The following is a 17,906-nucleotide window of genomic DNA, read 5'->3' as shown; positions in this document are numbered from 1 at the left end:
ACTAAATTGTGAGTTTTTAATTCCACATTTTTAGTAGAAAAATTGAGAATATACAAAGAAAACTTTGCTAATAATTCGACATATTATCAATTTTTGCATCATCTAACTAATGAAATTGCATTTAAAAAAACGTCAACACGTTATATTTCCTTCAAACTAGGCATTAGGAGGTTCTTAGATGCCAACAAATTCCTAATATTTATTAATTTTTATAATAATAATAATAATAAAGAAGAGAGAGAAAAGGAAGAGCAGATTCCCTTAGCCTATTTTTTGCAAGCCAGATCAGTTTGTAACAGCCAAATGCTTTAACGTGGGACCCACATTAAATTATTATTATTATTATTTTCTTTTCTGAACCCACATTAAATTCTTTTGTGCAATCTACTAAGGTGATCATTTCGTCCCATCAATTTTTGTTGACAAATGAATTCGAGGGTAATGTAATTGTCTAAGATGATAAACGCTTAAAAAAAAAAAAATTTAATTTGTGTTTTTCGGTGTGTTCGGTAATTTTAAATTCAAAAAAAAATCTTGTAAAGTAATTCCGAGAATTTAAATTTGCATAATTAGTAGAAATTAGTGATGTAGTTATTATAATTCTTCATTTTTGTTTGTGTGGTTGAAGAGCCCAAGTCAAATTCAAAATCTTCCCCTGAATATTACTTTTAAATTATTTATCTTATCAAATTTAAATTGAAAATTTAAATCACTTTCTAAAAAACCAAATTTTGAAGAATCTTCTATGTACTTTAGTAGGACTGGCTTCAATTTCTATTTTGTAATGTAAGGAAAAATAGAAATTGTGGTTTCATCATGCTTATGTTCTAATAGTCGGCAGTGATGGAAAATTCTTAAGTCGGCTTTCATTTCTAGTTGTTTTCATCATGCGTGCTTAATCATGATGCCAATTGACAAACAGCTTCAGGCAAAAAAAAAAAAAATTAAAAACAAAATATGATGAAAACAAATAACATGATTGTCTTAAATCTTCTAAAAGTTGGTGAGATTATGACTATAATGAGAGTCTCATTTGAACTTAAAACGCGAAAGAAGATTACTATATATATATATATATATATATATTGCCGAGTGTGTCAATCAATGTACTAGGAGTCGGTTTTACATTAACATCGAAAAGGATTTAACTTGGTTTACGTAGAAGTCTTATGCAAGTCTTCAACAATCACTTTCCTGATCCAACTGCAGACTTAAGACACTACAATAAAAAGAAACTTAGGTCATGTTTGATTGTATGTTTGATTGTATGGAATTGAAGTTTTAAAATTCGAATTAAAATTGGGCAAAAAATAAAAATAAAAAATAAAAAATAATTGAACTAAATTTTTTTTCAATTTTACCAATTCCAATTTCAAGACATTCCGTGCCGCCAAACATAGCCTTAGGATAATAATTTGAAGTCTGAAACACCACTGATTTATATAAATGAATACTGACATCATTATCATATCATGAATATTCAGATGAAAAAATATATATATAATAATTTAGAGTTCGAAAGTCCGACAACACTGACTAATTTATATGTGTGAATGCTGAGATCATCATAATAACATCAACTTTATAAAATTAGTCAGATTTTTCAAGTGATTATGGCATGTACAAGGACTAGTGTAGAGTAAAGATCATTGGGCCACATACAATTGTATTATGATAAAGAGTAACTATAGGTAAATCCAACCTCATGAGTACTAATTTTGCTATGATATTTGGACATAATTTGTGTGGGTTGGTCCAACCAAATCTAAGCTTATGAACTATAATTGCTTGTTTAAAATTGAGCCTAAACATGAAAAAAATATATATATAGAAGCCCACCCTCTCGGATTAAGAAATGAACTTGTTTTTACACTGACTCAAGTACTTAAATTATTGATTGGTGTTACATACCCGTCCTTCTAAGCCCAAAGGTTAAACCGCTCCCCTTAGACGTCCAAGAACATCTAACACCCTATCACCTAGGCCATCGCTACCCTTGGACGTCCCAAGAACATCTAACACCATATCACCTAGGCCATTGATAGGGCTGGTGGTGCTTCCACATGTCATCAATGGTAAATGGAATATGGTCATGACAAATAGATTTTAGTTTAATTACAAGGGAATATTTTCTTGAATTTTAATTTCGTACAAAGATTACTTGTTAAATTAATTTTGAATTTGGAGGTTATATTAGAGAGGTAGTATTCAATAATAACCTGTAAATCCCCGCGCGAAAAGGGAAAAAAAAAAATCCAATTCAAAGGGTTCCTAACTCTACAAGAAATTGTTTGCACTCAGGAGGAGACATGTTTTCTGAGGCAACGAGGGCAAGTTTATATCCACAACCCAAATCAATTACTTCATCAATATCACACTAGCTTCAATTTGACAAATTCTATAGCTCATTTCGGCAATTGTATGTAGAATTGTATACTCTTTTAAAGAACTTCATCAGCCAGGAAAAGGAAAAAACAAAAACTACTTCATCAACACCACTACACTTAATGTAATCTAAATCATTATGTTTTGGTATAATACTATAATCCAAGAGTTTCTCAAGTGCACAACCACATTGATCTGCAACTAATCCAACTTATCTGAAATAACCAAATAGCCTCCTTTCATGCTGAGATTGAAGCAAATACATTATACAGCAAATTTAGGTACTAAACATAAATGCGTAAATATTTTTGTTTTATTTATTGAGAACATAATCAAGATTTAACAAAATAAACTACTCCAACAGCATAAAATCAAAATGGTATAAAAAATACTAAGACGTTCTCAGCTCTCTCGTAAACGCTTAGTTATGAATGAAATATAAAAATATATATAATTACCGAGTCCTGCACTAAATTAAAATAAAATAATACAAACAATTATTAGGAAACTCAATATAAGTGTTTGTCAGATGTAAAAGTGAGAAAATTAGGAAAATAAGGATTCGAATGAAAGCATTCATAAAACACAAACAATTCATATTGTATTACTATTCTTAGTGTTGAGTTTAGACTTGAAAAAAATGTTGTTCTTATGTATGGTACCAACACTTAAGTGGATAGATTGTGGTATAAACAGTGCGAGTGAGCACCAAACACACTGCTTTGGAGTCCTATTTATCCACCTTTTACAAGTTGCATAGCTTGCATCTGTTGTTTGATAGAGATTACCTGGTCTATTTTTATATACAGTTAACAAGAATCTATAGATAATAGTTAATAATAGATCCAATAATGAAGGAATGGTGATAGATTTTTCTCTGGCTAATAGATAAAAATAATCTATACTTCAAAATTTTCTACTTAATGAAACAAGAATGTAAAAAGAAGCATATATTTTCAACTTCAAAATTTGTCAAACAAGTTCAACGGAATTCTACCTATATCACATAAGAAGCTTGCTTACCACACAATTTGAGCAGAAAGAGAGAATCTGATATCTCAACTTCAATAATTTTGTGGTGCTTGCCTGTCGGTAATCGTTTAGTAATCACTTGAAGAATGATTTGTATTTCTCAGGGGCACGAGACGTGGTATATCTGCGAGGAGCTAAAGACTTTGTTTTATACAAAGTCTAAGGAAGATAGAAGCAACAGGCAACTGTTTTCAGTTCCTTTAATCTAAACCACTGAACCATAGATGACACTCAAGTGGCAATTGTGAGACTGCATGTGAATGCAAGATTAAGAGGGGAAGTGGCAAATTATGTAGCGAACCAGGCCATTCTTCTGCTGCTGAGTATGTTTCCCTTATCCATGTGGTGGATCTTATTCCTGCTGCCTCATTGCTAACAACAAAATCAATAAAACAAGTGCGTAAATTACTTTTCATGTTCTCTTTTTATCCAATGTTCAAGATAAACAAGCTTATATTATAAAAATTAAAAATTAAATTAAATTTCCACCATCCTTAATAGGAAGGTTCCTTTCTCTAATTGAATAATGAAAAAAATATATATACGAAAAATTTAAGTTACCTTCTTTCCTAATTTCTCCAGAAGGCCGCCATCATTATAGCTGAAATTCTTTTTGCGTAAGTTCTTGTTCCGTTTACCCCTAACCAAATTTTGCAGACAAAAAATAGTTAAAAAAGATAAATAATAAATAATAAATAAATAAAATGACATATGAAAAATAGCAATTTAAAAATATACAGCACTTTAAAAAAGTGGTAAAATTTTTCTCTCTCTTAATTAGATACTAATTAACCAAGTCCTAATGGAAACAGGAAAAGTCCAAACTGAGCTTGAGAGTTCATCTTAAAACTCAACCATGAGATATAACTGACATTTTCATCCTTAACCTTATCTCGGTAACCTAGCTTCCAGAAATGTAAATCTTCCCAGGGCTTACTAAAAGAACTAGATCTTACAGACACAACTTGTAGGAATTTTATAAACTGTTCTAGCAAGAATGTGACATCATACAAGCTTGATTTCAATGGAAAAGCTGGAAAACGGGGACAAAAATGTGAACTCATAGTTCCAAAGGATGCCAACTTCAACATACTACGACACCGTTAAAAGCTAGGAAGGGGGAAAAAAGGAGCTTTTCAAAATGGTGCGAGTTTAACTCGTGTATTGCTTTGCCAGAAAAGATGCTCATATACAGCTAAGAACTCACAAACAGTAGTTCCTCAGGCTCAGCAAACAACAGCTAAACATACCAAAAGATGCCTACATTCCCATTCCAGAAGAACTGTTCAACTGATCTTCAAACTCTAAAATATCCCACACTTCTCTCTTTGCTGTATCAGCTTCTGGGGGTAGTCACACCACCAGCTAACTCACTAACTCAAACTAAGAATTGCTGAATTACTTAAGTAAATACTGAACCTATGAGCTGCTAAAAATTCACGCCGTATTCTTTCCCCCATATGTACAACCCAACAAGATGTGTTGTAAGAATGTATTGGATATTTAACATCTAGTGCTATGCTTTACCCAAAAAAAACATGCAATGCCATGCAATATTATAGCAGTCTATTTTGATAGTACTTTTATGTTTTAGACAATGCTATGTGTTAAGTGTTGCATTGGGTTATTTTGTTCCTTCATTTTTGTAATTCAAATTGGTTCTAAATTTTTCATATTTCTTTTTAGAGGCTTCAAAATGTTGCATGTAGTGTTTATTTGCATATCAGCATACTCTGATCTGATATGCCACAACCAAATCGTAACTTTCGTCATTCAAGCTAGTGATTGATACCGTGGCTATAAACCTTGTCTACAGTGACAGGAATGAAGTTAAGAAGTATTTCAAAGGAGAAAGAAAAAAGAAAGAACAGTTTATATGCCAAAGTCAAATCAAGACCATATGGAACTGAAGAATAGTTGAACTAGGTAATGTCACAGGCTAATTTAGATTGGCAATGATTGTAGAATACCAACAAAATATGTAAAATTGTGTATCAGTTTTATAGAATGATAAGAGGGAAAGAATACAGTCCCTGTAGATAAACTCATTTACCTCATTATCTTCTTTCAGGTTGCTTATAGCAAATTAGAAGGTCCTATGACATTCCAATCCAAGTGACTTCTCATGTGTTCAAATATCCCTTCCAAAAGCATCCCTTCCCTGAGATATCAGTGATTCATACTTTATCGTCACACAAAAATATAGATGGTAGCTATACTTGCTGAAAATATATATATAGATGGCAGCAGTCAGAAAGATTAGGGAACACAAGAAAAAAGAAAAAGTAAATATGTCAATCATTCATCTTTCTTCTTCTTGGCGATAGTAAGAATTCATTAAGAAGCACCCAAGACTTAAGAGGGTCCAACCCCATCCGCATACGATGTCTATGGAAAGAGGAAAAAATAAATATAAAAAATAAACAGAAGTATACCATTCCTACAAGGACATTTCTCATCCAAACTACAACATCTAAAAAATTCTGCAGAGGAGTTCACTCTCCCTGTCAACCGTGTAACATCCCACAAATCAACTACTCTACACCCTCAAAAGAACAGTGGTTCCGCTCCCAAAGGTAAGCAGGGCCTCTTCCAAGCCTTGTGCCTACTCCTAAATCTACAACAACGCCCACCCACCCCCCAAAAAACCAAATAAATAAAACAAAAAATATATATATTCAGTCATGTATATTAAACTCCTACAAGAACAGTAGCAGCACATCTTTCTATAGCACTATCCCTAGGAATTTCGTAGATCCACGTTTCTCAATCATTTTGAACATAATTTTCTTACTTCCGCAATTGTAAATCATCCCTTTTTATCAAGCATTAATCTAACTTCCTTTTTTCTTTTTCTCTCTCTTCCCTAACCGGCTAACCCACTTCACTCTTTTCAAAAAAGGCCATGCCAGCACTTTAACCACTATGCACTGGCAAGCCTTATTATAACTATTTGGGTTGGCATTGCGATTATTTTAAGTAGATCAAAGCTTAATGTACACCATACTTATTGATACCAAATCCCACGAAGGCTAGCTTATGCATAAGATTGTCTGCCATGATCCTCAACCAAGAGCCTTTCCTGTTGTGCAATTTAAAAGTCCCATAGATTATAAGCTGAGATAACGTTTATCAAGCAATGGTAGCATAAGGTCTAACCACATAACATATTGACGCAACTATATAGGGGACGCTAATCTAAGGTCCTACCAAATAATATATCAAAGTAACATGATATTATAAGATATTAACATAGAACAAGCAACATCCTGATGGACTACCATTTAAATTCTTATGGTCTATATAACATATGGGCAGCTTAACATCACATTATAGTACATGCAGTTTAAATTCTTATGATCTTTATAACATACTGGCAGGACTCTTAGATTCTTATACAGCTTCATTATAGAACTTATGTCTTGAGAATACAGCTCCTAATAACCAATGGGCATTAACATAACATTACATCTTTACAATTTGTTGGGAGCTGTAAGCTCCCCTTAACATCACAATGACTTGAGACGTGGAAATGTCCAGTGCTCTGGTTGCCACTATGCTATATTTATCTAGGTCCTCCTCTAGAAGCACATTTAGTCAGTACTAACTTTCAAATCAATTATTGTGATAATTATTCTGAACAGCCTGGCAACAAATTTCCAACCAATTTCCCTATGTGCAAAAAAGATAGGACCAAAATACTCACGACTGAACTTGGACTACGGCATACCAACTTCTATTCTCTCTCAGAATACACCTACTTTCAGGCGCTTTTTCTAAGATAAAATAAAAATAAAAACTACAAGTGCACATGGCTGCACCATCGTTCTAAATGTTTCCTAATGATACTTTTACTTGTATTGACATCACAAAATTTTCACATCAATGAACTGGCTTACTAAAGGGGGAAAAATCATTCCCAATACATAAAAATGACAACACGGACTACATAGCTGTGAGATAAAAGCAAAGAAACTGTGTTCCAGCATGTGGTGGTAGAATGTAAGAGCAATCTTTCTGCACTGCTTGTTCTAAAGAAAAGAGGAAATCAAAGACACAAAAAAAAAAAGAACATGAAGGAAAACAAGAAAATGAGTTGAAAATGTAGAGAGTCACTTGCCTCTTGTTTGTCACTAGAATCTGTTCACTTTCTCTGAAGCTACTGCTCTATTTGGCTGTTGAAACATCCAAGTGGTAATTGGAATGCAATTCACTAACAGTTACTGCTCCATTATTGATAAAACTGATTACACTTCTATTAAATCAAGAACTCATCTCGAGTGCTTGTGTCAAAAGAATTTGGTTCTGCACTTGTATGCTCTTAGCCTTCACCAACATGAGCACCAAAGACCACTCTTGCTAGAGATGCAAGGCAATCCCAATGACAAAAAACATATATTGGAATTCATGTCTTATGTCCCATCTGTTCTATCAAGCCCCTCAACCAACATTGAATATGTTTGAGGACTGAACTGGCAACCCTTTTCCTCCATGATAGTTACTAGTTCAGAACACCTATCAACAAGGCCCCTTTTAAGTATGCCGTCTATGAGAAGCTTCCAAGCTACTTCATCATGATTGTATCCACAATGAAGCAAACTACAGAATACTGCTTTAGCCTTCTCAACATTCCCTTCATCATATAACCCACAAACAAGCATTTTGTAGGACTCTAGATGCGGTAGCAGACCATGTTCAACCATAGCATCTGCCAGCCTCACTGCTTCACCATACATTCCCAATTTGCAGCAACAATTAATAAGAGAGGTATATATATCTTCACTGCAAGATATTCCTCTTTCTTTCATATGATTAACCAACCTCCAAGCTTCTTCAAAGCGCCCCTCTCTGCAAAGTCCTGTAATGAGTGAATTGTAAGTTTTAACATCAGGTGTGCAACCATGTTGAGTCATTTTCTCAAAAAGTTCCAGCGCAGTATTGAAATCCATAACTTTCCAGACATCAGCAATATTAACTGAGGCAGCTTTTGAATTCAAACCAAGTCCTAGTCTGTCGCTATTTTCCTTCATCCGCTTTTCATTTGAGAGATGCTTAACTAAAACAGAATAGGTATAATGAGAAGGTTCACATCCAGCATCAACCATACATTTGAGAGTATCAAAAGCATGATGTGTCAATCCAGATCGCCCATACCCATCAATTAACACTGTGTAACTCATAAAATCCGGCAGAACACCTTTTTCATTCATTTTAGCCATCACATTCTCTGCTTCTTTCAACTTTCCTTGGTTGCAATATGCAAGAAGAAATGAAGTGTACGTGCAAACATCAGGTTTATATCCCAAGGAAACCATTTGTTCAAAAACCCTCTGAGCATGGTCAAATGCATATTCTTTCAACATTTGCTCAATGATAATTGTATATGTAATAACTGTGGGCTTCATCCCGATCTTTACCATCTTCTCCAGTAATTCCAATGCTTCATGTGTTTTATTATCTTTGCACAACCCATCCATCAACACGTTGTAAGTGACTGAGTTTGGAATGCAGTTTTCTGTACGCATTCTTTCAAACAAACTGAGGGCAGGATCGACTTTCCCTGCCTTGCAATACCCGTCAATCAGAGCAGTATATATCACTACATTTACATTTATGCCTTTCTTCTTGAGAGAATCAAATACTGCATGAGCTTTATCCACCATCCCTTTCTTACATAGGGTATCTATAAGAGCACTATAAGTCCACTCATCAGGAACCAGACCATTCTCATTCACTAAACTAAGCAACTTAAAAGCACTATTTAAATGACCCTCCTTACATTGTCCATGAATTAACGAGTTAAAAGTAATCAGGCTAGGTGACAGCTTACGGGCAAGCATCTTATTAAGTAGTGCCATTGCCTTGTACACCTTTTTGGTCTTACATAACCCGCAAATCAATTCATTGAAGGTGCGAACATTTGGACTACAATTATTCAACTCCATCGTATCAAATACTTCAAATGCAGCATCAACCATTCCCTCCTTACAGTACCCATTAATCAAAGCATTATATGTCACAGCGCTTGGAACCAACCCTTTTTCCAACATTTCATTTAACATTCTTCTTGCTTCATCAAGCTTGTTATCTTTTGACATGCTGTCAATGAGCACAGTGTAAGTGTGAACATTCGGTTGGCAGCCTTTCTTTGTCATCTCCTCGAATAAATTCAATGCTTCCACTTTCCTACCAGATCCACACAATGCATCTATGAGAACTGTGTATGTCCGAACAGTTGGACAACAATTATCCTCTCCCATCTGTGAGAACAACTTGAGAGCATCGTCAACCTTTCCCACTTCACAAAACCCATGAATAATATTAGTATACGAAACCTCATTTCTCCGGCAACCCTTTCGTGGCATTATTGTGAACACCCTAAATGCACTATCCACATCCCTTCGCCTACAATGGCCTAATATCAACGATGTGTAAGTGTGTGTATCTGGACTCAACCCCGCTTGTAAAATCTTACTTTTAAACAACTCCGCCTCAACCACATTCCCCAATTTACAATGCCCATTAATCATGGTATTAAAAGTATATATATTCGGTGGAATCTTATCATCCAAAATCTGTAAATACACCGTCTTCATTTCAACAATCATAAGAAACCTTGCTAAAGTCATCAGAAGCGTATTATAGCATTTAAGAGTGAGCTTAAATTTAAATTCACCATCACAAGTATTCATATTTCTCAAAAAATTCAGCACAAACAGTGCATCTTCAATCGAATGGCACGATTTGATCATCCCAATACGGACATTTTCAGCAACACCCAGAAACCTATTACGAACAAGAATGTTCAATAAAGACGCATAGGACTGGACATTGGGTCTGAATTTGGGTCTTTGAGAGAGATAGTTGAAGAAGGAAAGTGCAATTTGGGGATTGAGATTAGGGTTGCTGGTGAAGAAAGTGGAGAGATGGGAAGGCGATATGGATGGTATTAGATTCCTGAGATATGGGTTGTTCTGCCAATTGGGGCGAGAGAGGAGAGAGAGGAGTTGGGAGGAGATATCGAATGGTGGGTGTTGATCGGGATCTGAGCTTGAGGGGAGGGGTGGTTCAGGAGCTGAAGCGATGGAAGATAAGGATTGAAGGAAGGCGTTGAGAGGGAACAGAGTGAACTGACCTGGTTTGACGACGATGATGGCCGTTGATCGTATCAACATCTTGGGGCGGCGGACGGCGGCGATGGTGAGGACTCCATGCATGAATGTGTGTTCAGGATTTAGGGTTTCTGAAGCATAATGCTAGTTTGGATCGGGAGAGAGAGCTCTAAATAACAGAAATGGTGAGTTCAGCGGCTGAAGAGTAGTGTAGGGATATGCCAGTGTTCGATGGTGGCATGGGATGAAAAACTGAGTCGATGGTTGACCGTGTTGAGAGGGTTCGACCAAAAGCACTATGGTTCAGGCCTTGGGTTCGTGACGGGTTGTCCTGGTTCAATGGATCGTCAAAAGTGAGTCCAAGGCCAATGAATGATGTATATATCAATTGTAAAAACTCACACTACAAACGCCTATTTCTCCAAAAATACTTTATTGTACTAGTAACATAATATATCACCCTAAGCACTTATACATAGTGGTAGTATGATGTTGTATCAACAGAAAATAAATAAATAATTTATTTATGTGATAAGATATAATTGGTTGATGATACGGGTCATATAACGTTTTTAGTTCAAGCCTATTTCGAGTGATAAAGGGTCAGTTAGTTTTGAATCATAACCTAATACGAATGGCTTATTTGGGACTTATGCAGAAAATTATGTAGAACTTCAACTTTCACGATAATTCCATTGAATACATTTATAATTATCATAACCAACTTTTTACGTCTTGCAAATGCTATAGGGTGAACTACATTAAACCTCCCTTTTTTATCTATATTTTTTATTAAACTCTCTTTTTCTACTTTTTTCCCAAAAAAATTCCCTCAACTATTCAAGGGGGGTGATTTAACTAACGAAAGTTAGTTGAAAAAGAACTTAAATATAAATTGACTTAAATACCCATTAAAGTCTATTTGAAAATCTACTTTGCTTCTTATTTTTTTATTTATTAAATAATATAAACGACATCATTCACACAAATTAACACTTGTATTGTTTTTTTTGTTTTAACATTTTACTAGACTAGCAAATTCACATTAGTCACACGGAAGAAATTTTTTATTTTTTTATAGAAAAAAATGATATATATATATATATATATATATATATATATATATATATATATATAAAAGAAGGAGAAGAAGAAAACATGTAGGCATAAATATTAATATAAAAAAGGAAAAAAAATTAAGTATTATTTCTCGTAGTGTCCGTTTAAAAAATTTATATAAAATAAAAATCAATAAAAACCAAATAAATGAATGCACAATATAATTCTCAAATATATATATAGTTGATAAATTTCAAAAAAAAAAAATCTAGATTTATATTGGTCTGAAGGCTGGATGGATATGAAAATATAGTATAAACAATATTTAATGGTACATATTATATATACCATTATATTATGATACAAATTATATATAATATTATAATATTATGAGAGTACATGTTGTTGCAATAGTGGAAGATATGCGGCTAAAAGTGACAATGGAGTAGATATATATGTGAGGATATATTAAAATAAGTATAAGGACATTTTTGTTTAAAAAATATATGAGAAACTAAATGTCCAAACAGTTCCCTTTCAACTAACTTCCGTTAGTTAAATCACCTCCCTCGAATAGTTGAGGGGGGTTTATTGACAAAAAAATAAGAAAGGGAGGTTTAATGAAAAACACAGATAGAAAAAGAGGATTTAATGTAATTCACTCAATATTATATAATAAATTCAATAGATGTATCTTTTTTAATATACACTATCACTTTTACATTTATCTTTCATCTTGTGCAAATTTTTGAACCATATGGAAAAAGAGTGCACATGTACCTTTATAATAATTAGGCTTTTGATTACTAACAGCTGAAATTGAAAATTAGGGTTCTTAATGAATGGCAAGTGTGTATCGTGTGAGTGAGAAAGAGAGAGAGAGATGGTGGATGGGGTGGGTGCTGGCCGTTGACAGGAAGAAATTGCAGAAGCTGTCAACGATAGAAGGGCAACTTATCTGGGGGCGTGAGGCAATATAAAAAAAAAAATCAGTTTGGCAATTTCTTGGCGGTTCTCTCTTTTCCGTTTTGGGGAGTGTTAGGGTTTTGTATAGAATTGGTTACTCTTACCTATAATACTGTTTCAACCTTTTTGTCATTATTTTGTGGCCTTAGGCAAACAATATAAAAGTAACTTTTAATATGTAATATATTAATTTTAAATAATAATCAATTATGTTTGTTTAATAATCACTTTTTTTCCTTATGCAATCAATTGTGTGTGTGTGTGTGTGAGAGAGAGAGAGAGAGAGTAGTTGATATATTCTCAATAATTATCAATAATTAATACAATAGGTGTAAAGAACCTCAAGACAGGAGGAAAAATTAGGATAGAAATTGAAAGTTAATTGTTTTGGCCTACTCTTAAATCTCTGTTATTGGTTTAGGTTTGCCTTAGTCGCCTAACTCTTGACCAGGCACGGATGCCCCACTAGATTTTTTATATTTTTATTTTATGCTTTATTTTTTTTTAGAATTTATGAAGATGCTCCCACTAAAATTATGCTCCTACTTAATTTTTTATATTTTCTTTTATACCTTAATTTTTTAAAAAATTTATGAAAATGCCCCCACTAAAATTACAAGTCGGCCCACTGGATTTTTTTTTTTTTTTTTTTTTTTTTTTTTTTTTTTTTGCATTTTATACTTCAAATTTTTTAGAATTTATGAAGATGATTCCACTAAAATTACAATTCGACCCCACTGAATTTTTATTTTTTTTGCATTTTATACTTTAATTTTTTAAAAAATTATGAAGAAAACCCTATTAAAGTTACAAAAATGGATCCACTTTATAAGTTTGTCCTTACAAATTAAAAGGCCGCCCCCCTCACAAATTTTTCTGAATTTGTCACTGGCTCCAGCCGCCCCTGATCATGTTTCGCACCTTTCGACAATATGCAAGACATTGAGCCATGAAGCGTTGTAGATTCTACAATACGTCTACATAACATATGTAAAAAGTTGTGTTCTAAGGTCTTCTACGCTTTCGAAAAGAAAGAAAGAAGAAAAAAAAAAAACACAGAGTGTTGTAGATATATGTAGGACACTAAACATTGGAAGGTTTGTAAAAGTTAGTGGATTGAAGAAGATTCTAAAAGAGAAAATAGTTTTGTAGAGAGTTTTAGAAAGTGATCTCAATCCTTAATTCTAATATATCCTATGGGTGGTAAATGGGCGGGTTGGGTCGAGTTTGGGTTGGGTTGAAAATGAGCGGGTCAATATGGGTCAAGACCCATATTCAACCCGTTCAGAACGGATTAAAAATGGATGGGTTGAAAATGTACAAGATCAACCCATTATAACTCGTGGACTCATTAATTATTTTTTTTATTTTTTATTTTTTATTTTTATTTTTAAATTTTTTGAAACTAATTTTTTTCCTTTTGGAAAGTCGCCGCGTGAGGACTAATTTTAGTTAACAAATTTTGATATTTTAAGATATCTATTATGAAGAACTACTAAAAGAATAAAGTTTGTTTTGTTTATTAGTTCTTTGATTTCTTCATATCAAAAAAAAAAAAAAAAAAATCATAAACATAAACATAAACATTGTTTTCACGTCTATAAAATTGAACGGTTCATTATATAACTGAATCTATAAACATAAACGCGAATATATTTTTCTTTCAAATTTGTTTATAAAAATAATAAATATAAATAGTTACCAAACCTCCTAAGTATTATAATCAATCCACTTTACTAGTAGGGCATGGATTGGTGATCAAAAGCTATATATATATATATATTAGGAAAAGGTACGAGCGATGCACGTATTGAATATTTTTGTAGCTAATGTAATAAAAATTTATAGAAAAGAAAAAAGCCAATTTGTGGTAGATTTTATAAAAATTATTTTATTTTTTTTAATTATATTTTCTTTTACTAAAAAAACTCATAATAAATAGATAAATAGGTAATATGTGTCAGAATTTTATAGAAACTCTTTTAAAAACTCTTTTTATGTCAATTAATAAATATTTTTTTTATATTAATAATTATTCTCTAATTAAATTTTAATAAATAAATAAATAAGTAATTTGTGCTAGAGTTTTATAAAAACTCTTTTAAAACCTCATTTTATATCAATTAATAAATAATTTTTTATATTAACAATAGTTGCCTAAATAGATTTCCTTTTATTAAAAAACTCAAAATAAATTGATAAATATGTAATTTGTGGTAGAGTTTTTCTAATCTAATTAGATTTTCTTTTATTAAAAAACTTATAATAAATAAATAAATAGGTAATTTCTGTTAGAGTTTAATAGAAACTCTTTTAAAAACTGTTTTTATATCAATTAATAAATATTTTTATATTAATAATTATTGTCTAATTAGATTTCTTTTTATTAAAAAACTCATAATAAATAGGTAAATAGGTAATTTGTGTAACAGTTTTATAGAAACTCTTTTAAAACCTCTTTTTAGATCAATTAATAAATAATTTTTTATATTAATAACACTTGTCTAATTAGATTTCCTTTTATTAAAAACTCTTAATAAATATATAAATAGGTAATTTGTGTTAGAATTTTATAACTCTTTAAATATTATATCTTTGTCTAGTATGATAGAGTTTTATTGAAAATAAAATATGTAATTTGTGATAGAGTTTTATAAAAATTATTTTATTTTCTTTAAATATATCATTGTCTAATTAGATTTAATTTTCTTAAGAAAATCATAATAAAAGTTAATTTGTGGTAGAACTTTAAACAAATTATTTTATTTCATATATCAATAATAAATATTTTTATATTAATAATTATTGTCTAATTAGATTTTCTATTATTAAAAAATTCATAATAATAAATAGATAAATAGGTTAATTTAAATTTTATTAGATAGATTTTAGAGTTTGATAGAGATTTTTTTTTATTTTATAAAACCTTTTTTCATATCTATTAACAAATAATTTTTTTATATAAATAGATACTTAAATACTGAAACTCTTTGTATATTTAATAATAGTATTGATAAAAACTTTTTTTATATCAATTAATAAAAAAAATTTTATATAAATAAATAAATACTGAAATACTTTAGATTTTCTTTTATTATTATGAATTTTTTAAAAAATAAACACTTTGGCAGAGCTTTTATATTTTACTATGAAAATTAGATTTTCTTTTATTATAAAATTCATAATAATAAATAGATAAATATGTTAATTTGAATTTTATTAGGTAAATTTTAGAGTTTTTTAGAGTTTTTTTTTTTTATGAAAACTCTTTTCATATCATTTAATAAATATTTTTTTATATAAATAAATAAATATTGAAACTCTTTACACATTTAATAAATATTTTTTATATAAATAAATAAATACTGAAACTTTAACTTTTCTTTTATTATAAAATTCATAATAATAAATAGGTTAATTTTAATTTTATTAGGTAGATTTTAGAGTTTTACAGAGTTTTTTTCTTTTATTATTTTTTTTATAACTCTTTTCATGTCATTTAATAAAAATTTTTATATAAATAAATAAATATTGAAATACTGAAACTCCTTACACGTTTAATAAAATTTGTTTATATAAATAAATAAACAAATATTGAAACCATTTGGCAGAGCTTCTATATTCTGTATTTTATTGATGAGCACTGAAAAGTGCGCATTTAAACCCGTTAAACTTAAGCATTCTAGTACCTTTATCTATCTTACTTTGCCGTTTTAGACTTATTACGTATTATTTATATTTTCAGGCACTAATCCCAAAATTGAGCTAACTCAGCCAAATAAGAGCTTAATTGAAGCAATCCTGAGATAAACCAGAGGAGGGAGCAAAGTGGAGAAAAAAGGAGCAAAAAGGAATCAAAGTTGTGCAGCTGAAAAGTTCGATCGATCCAACTTAGAGTTCGATCGATCGAACATCTATGATCGATCACAGTACTTCTCGATAGATCCAACCTTGGCCTTTGCTGAAATTTCAAGTTCGATCGATCCAACATCACTTTCGATCGATCGAACCATATTTTGTCCTCTATTCAAATGATTGATCTTATCCACAGCTGTACGCCTACCAACCACTTTTGTCCTCTTCCCCATAAATATCTTCGAAATATCTCAGCCTTGTCCTTATCCAGAGAAGTCAGACCACTTCGATCGATCCAAGATGCAGTTCGATCGATCGAACCCATTTTCGATCGATCCAAGTTAAGGTTCGATCGATCGAACTTCCTCCAGCGAGAAAAAGTTAAAGTCCAGCTCATTTATTCCGTCCTTCATCCAATCATTGGAGAATATGCCTTGCACGACCACAGCTCATTATGGGGTGTATTTGACCTACCTATATAAGGAATATGATACACTTTTTGGAAAACTCTTTAGAGTCTCTTGTCACACATTGAAAATCATCTTGGAGGCTATTATTGGAGAGGAAGAAGGGAGGAAGCTAGAGCAACCATTGGAGGAGATCTTCACCAACAAGGAGCAGCCATGGAGTTAGCCCTCGAGGGTTGGATCATCCCTACCATGAGTGGCTAGACATCCTCTTGGGGCTAGAGTTAGCCCCAAGCATGCTTTTTATACTCTAATCTTGTATATTATTAAGGGATTAGTGTTGTATGATACATCTTGATATTCATGTATATATAAATCTTGATTATTTCATGATTTGTATGGTTTAATGCTTCCAATTGACTATTCTATTCTATCCATATGTCTATGTATGTTAAAGTAGGATATTCATGTGCTTATCCCTAGATTTAGTGTTTTTGATGCATGTCTATGTGTATTGATGCTATAGATCTAGAGATTATCAAGATGATATGCTTAATGAATGCTATTTTGGTTCATTTGATGGTTTATGCCTATTTTTGATGGTTTGTGCCTCTCCCCTAGTCTAGATAGCTTTATTTTCATGCTAGTAGTGTAGATTTAGTGTAGTGGTAGTGTAATGTTAGATGGGAGGACAATCTACTCTTGATGTTTGATGTTCCATGCTTGTGAGTCTAAATGGCATATTCCTCTAATATTGTGTTGTATGTGGATTGTGAGCCTAATGAGGGATTAAATGACTTGTTTTGATCTATTGTGCTATCCCCATGTTGTCTAGACAATATATGCTCTATTGCTTAGATATATTGTGCTCTTCACATGATGTTTAGACAATACTTGCTTGATTTGTCACCCTTGCCAATTGAATCAACCTAATGCACACACACCTTTATCATATTGCAACACATCCATTACCCTCAATTGATCGCTTGTTAGTAGTATAGAAAAGTATTGCTGGGTGGTGATCTCTACACCCCAAGACCTCTCTCTCTCTTGTTTACTTCATATTATTTCATTTAGTTGAATTCAATTT

The 17,906-nt window shown here is 31.9% G+C and overlaps 1 protein-coding gene and 1 long non-coding RNA gene across 2 annotated transcripts; both read right to left on the bottom strand.

Annotated features, from left to right (window-relative positions):
• Nucleotides 1-3,251: 3,251 nt before the first annotated feature.
• Nucleotides 3,252-5,577, bottom strand: LOC132309016 (uncharacterized). Its single transcript, XR_009482533.1, has 3 exons — nt 5,471-5,577; nt 3,979-4,057; nt 3,252-3,789 (listed from the first exon to the last, which is right to left on the bottom strand). It is a non-coding gene; the product is annotated as an uncharacterized LOC132309016 (long non-coding RNA).
• Nucleotides 5,578-7,538: 1,961 nt separating this feature from the next.
• Nucleotides 7,539-10,867, bottom strand: LOC132309009 (pentatricopeptide repeat-containing protein At5g65560). Its single transcript, XM_059807362.1, has one exon. It carries the CDS (start codon nt 10,632-10,634, stop codon nt 7,830-7,832), a length of 2,805 nt encoding a protein of 934 aa, XP_059663345.1. The 5' UTR covers nt 10,635-10,867; the 3' UTR covers nt 7,539-7,829.
• Nucleotides 10,868-17,906: the final 7,039 nt, after the last annotated feature.

This window comes from Cornus florida, unplaced genomic scaffold (assembly GCF_030987335.1).
Source record: "Cornus florida cultivar Cherokee Brave unplaced genomic scaffold, ASM3098733v1 CherokeeBrave_3.0.0_Hap2_Chr01, whole genome shotgun sequence".
NCBI lineage: Eukaryota > Viridiplantae > Streptophyta > Magnoliopsida > Cornales > Cornaceae > Cornus > Cornus florida.
The sequence above is the reverse complement of the archived record's forward strand: the minus strand, read 5'-3'. Positions and strand labels throughout refer to the sequence as shown.

Excerpts from the sequence above, each read along its gene's own strand:
- LOC132309009 (XM_059807362.1), bottom strand. The coding sequence starts at position 10,634 with ATGCATGGAGTCCTCACCATCGCCGCCGTCCGCCGCCCCAAGATGTTG.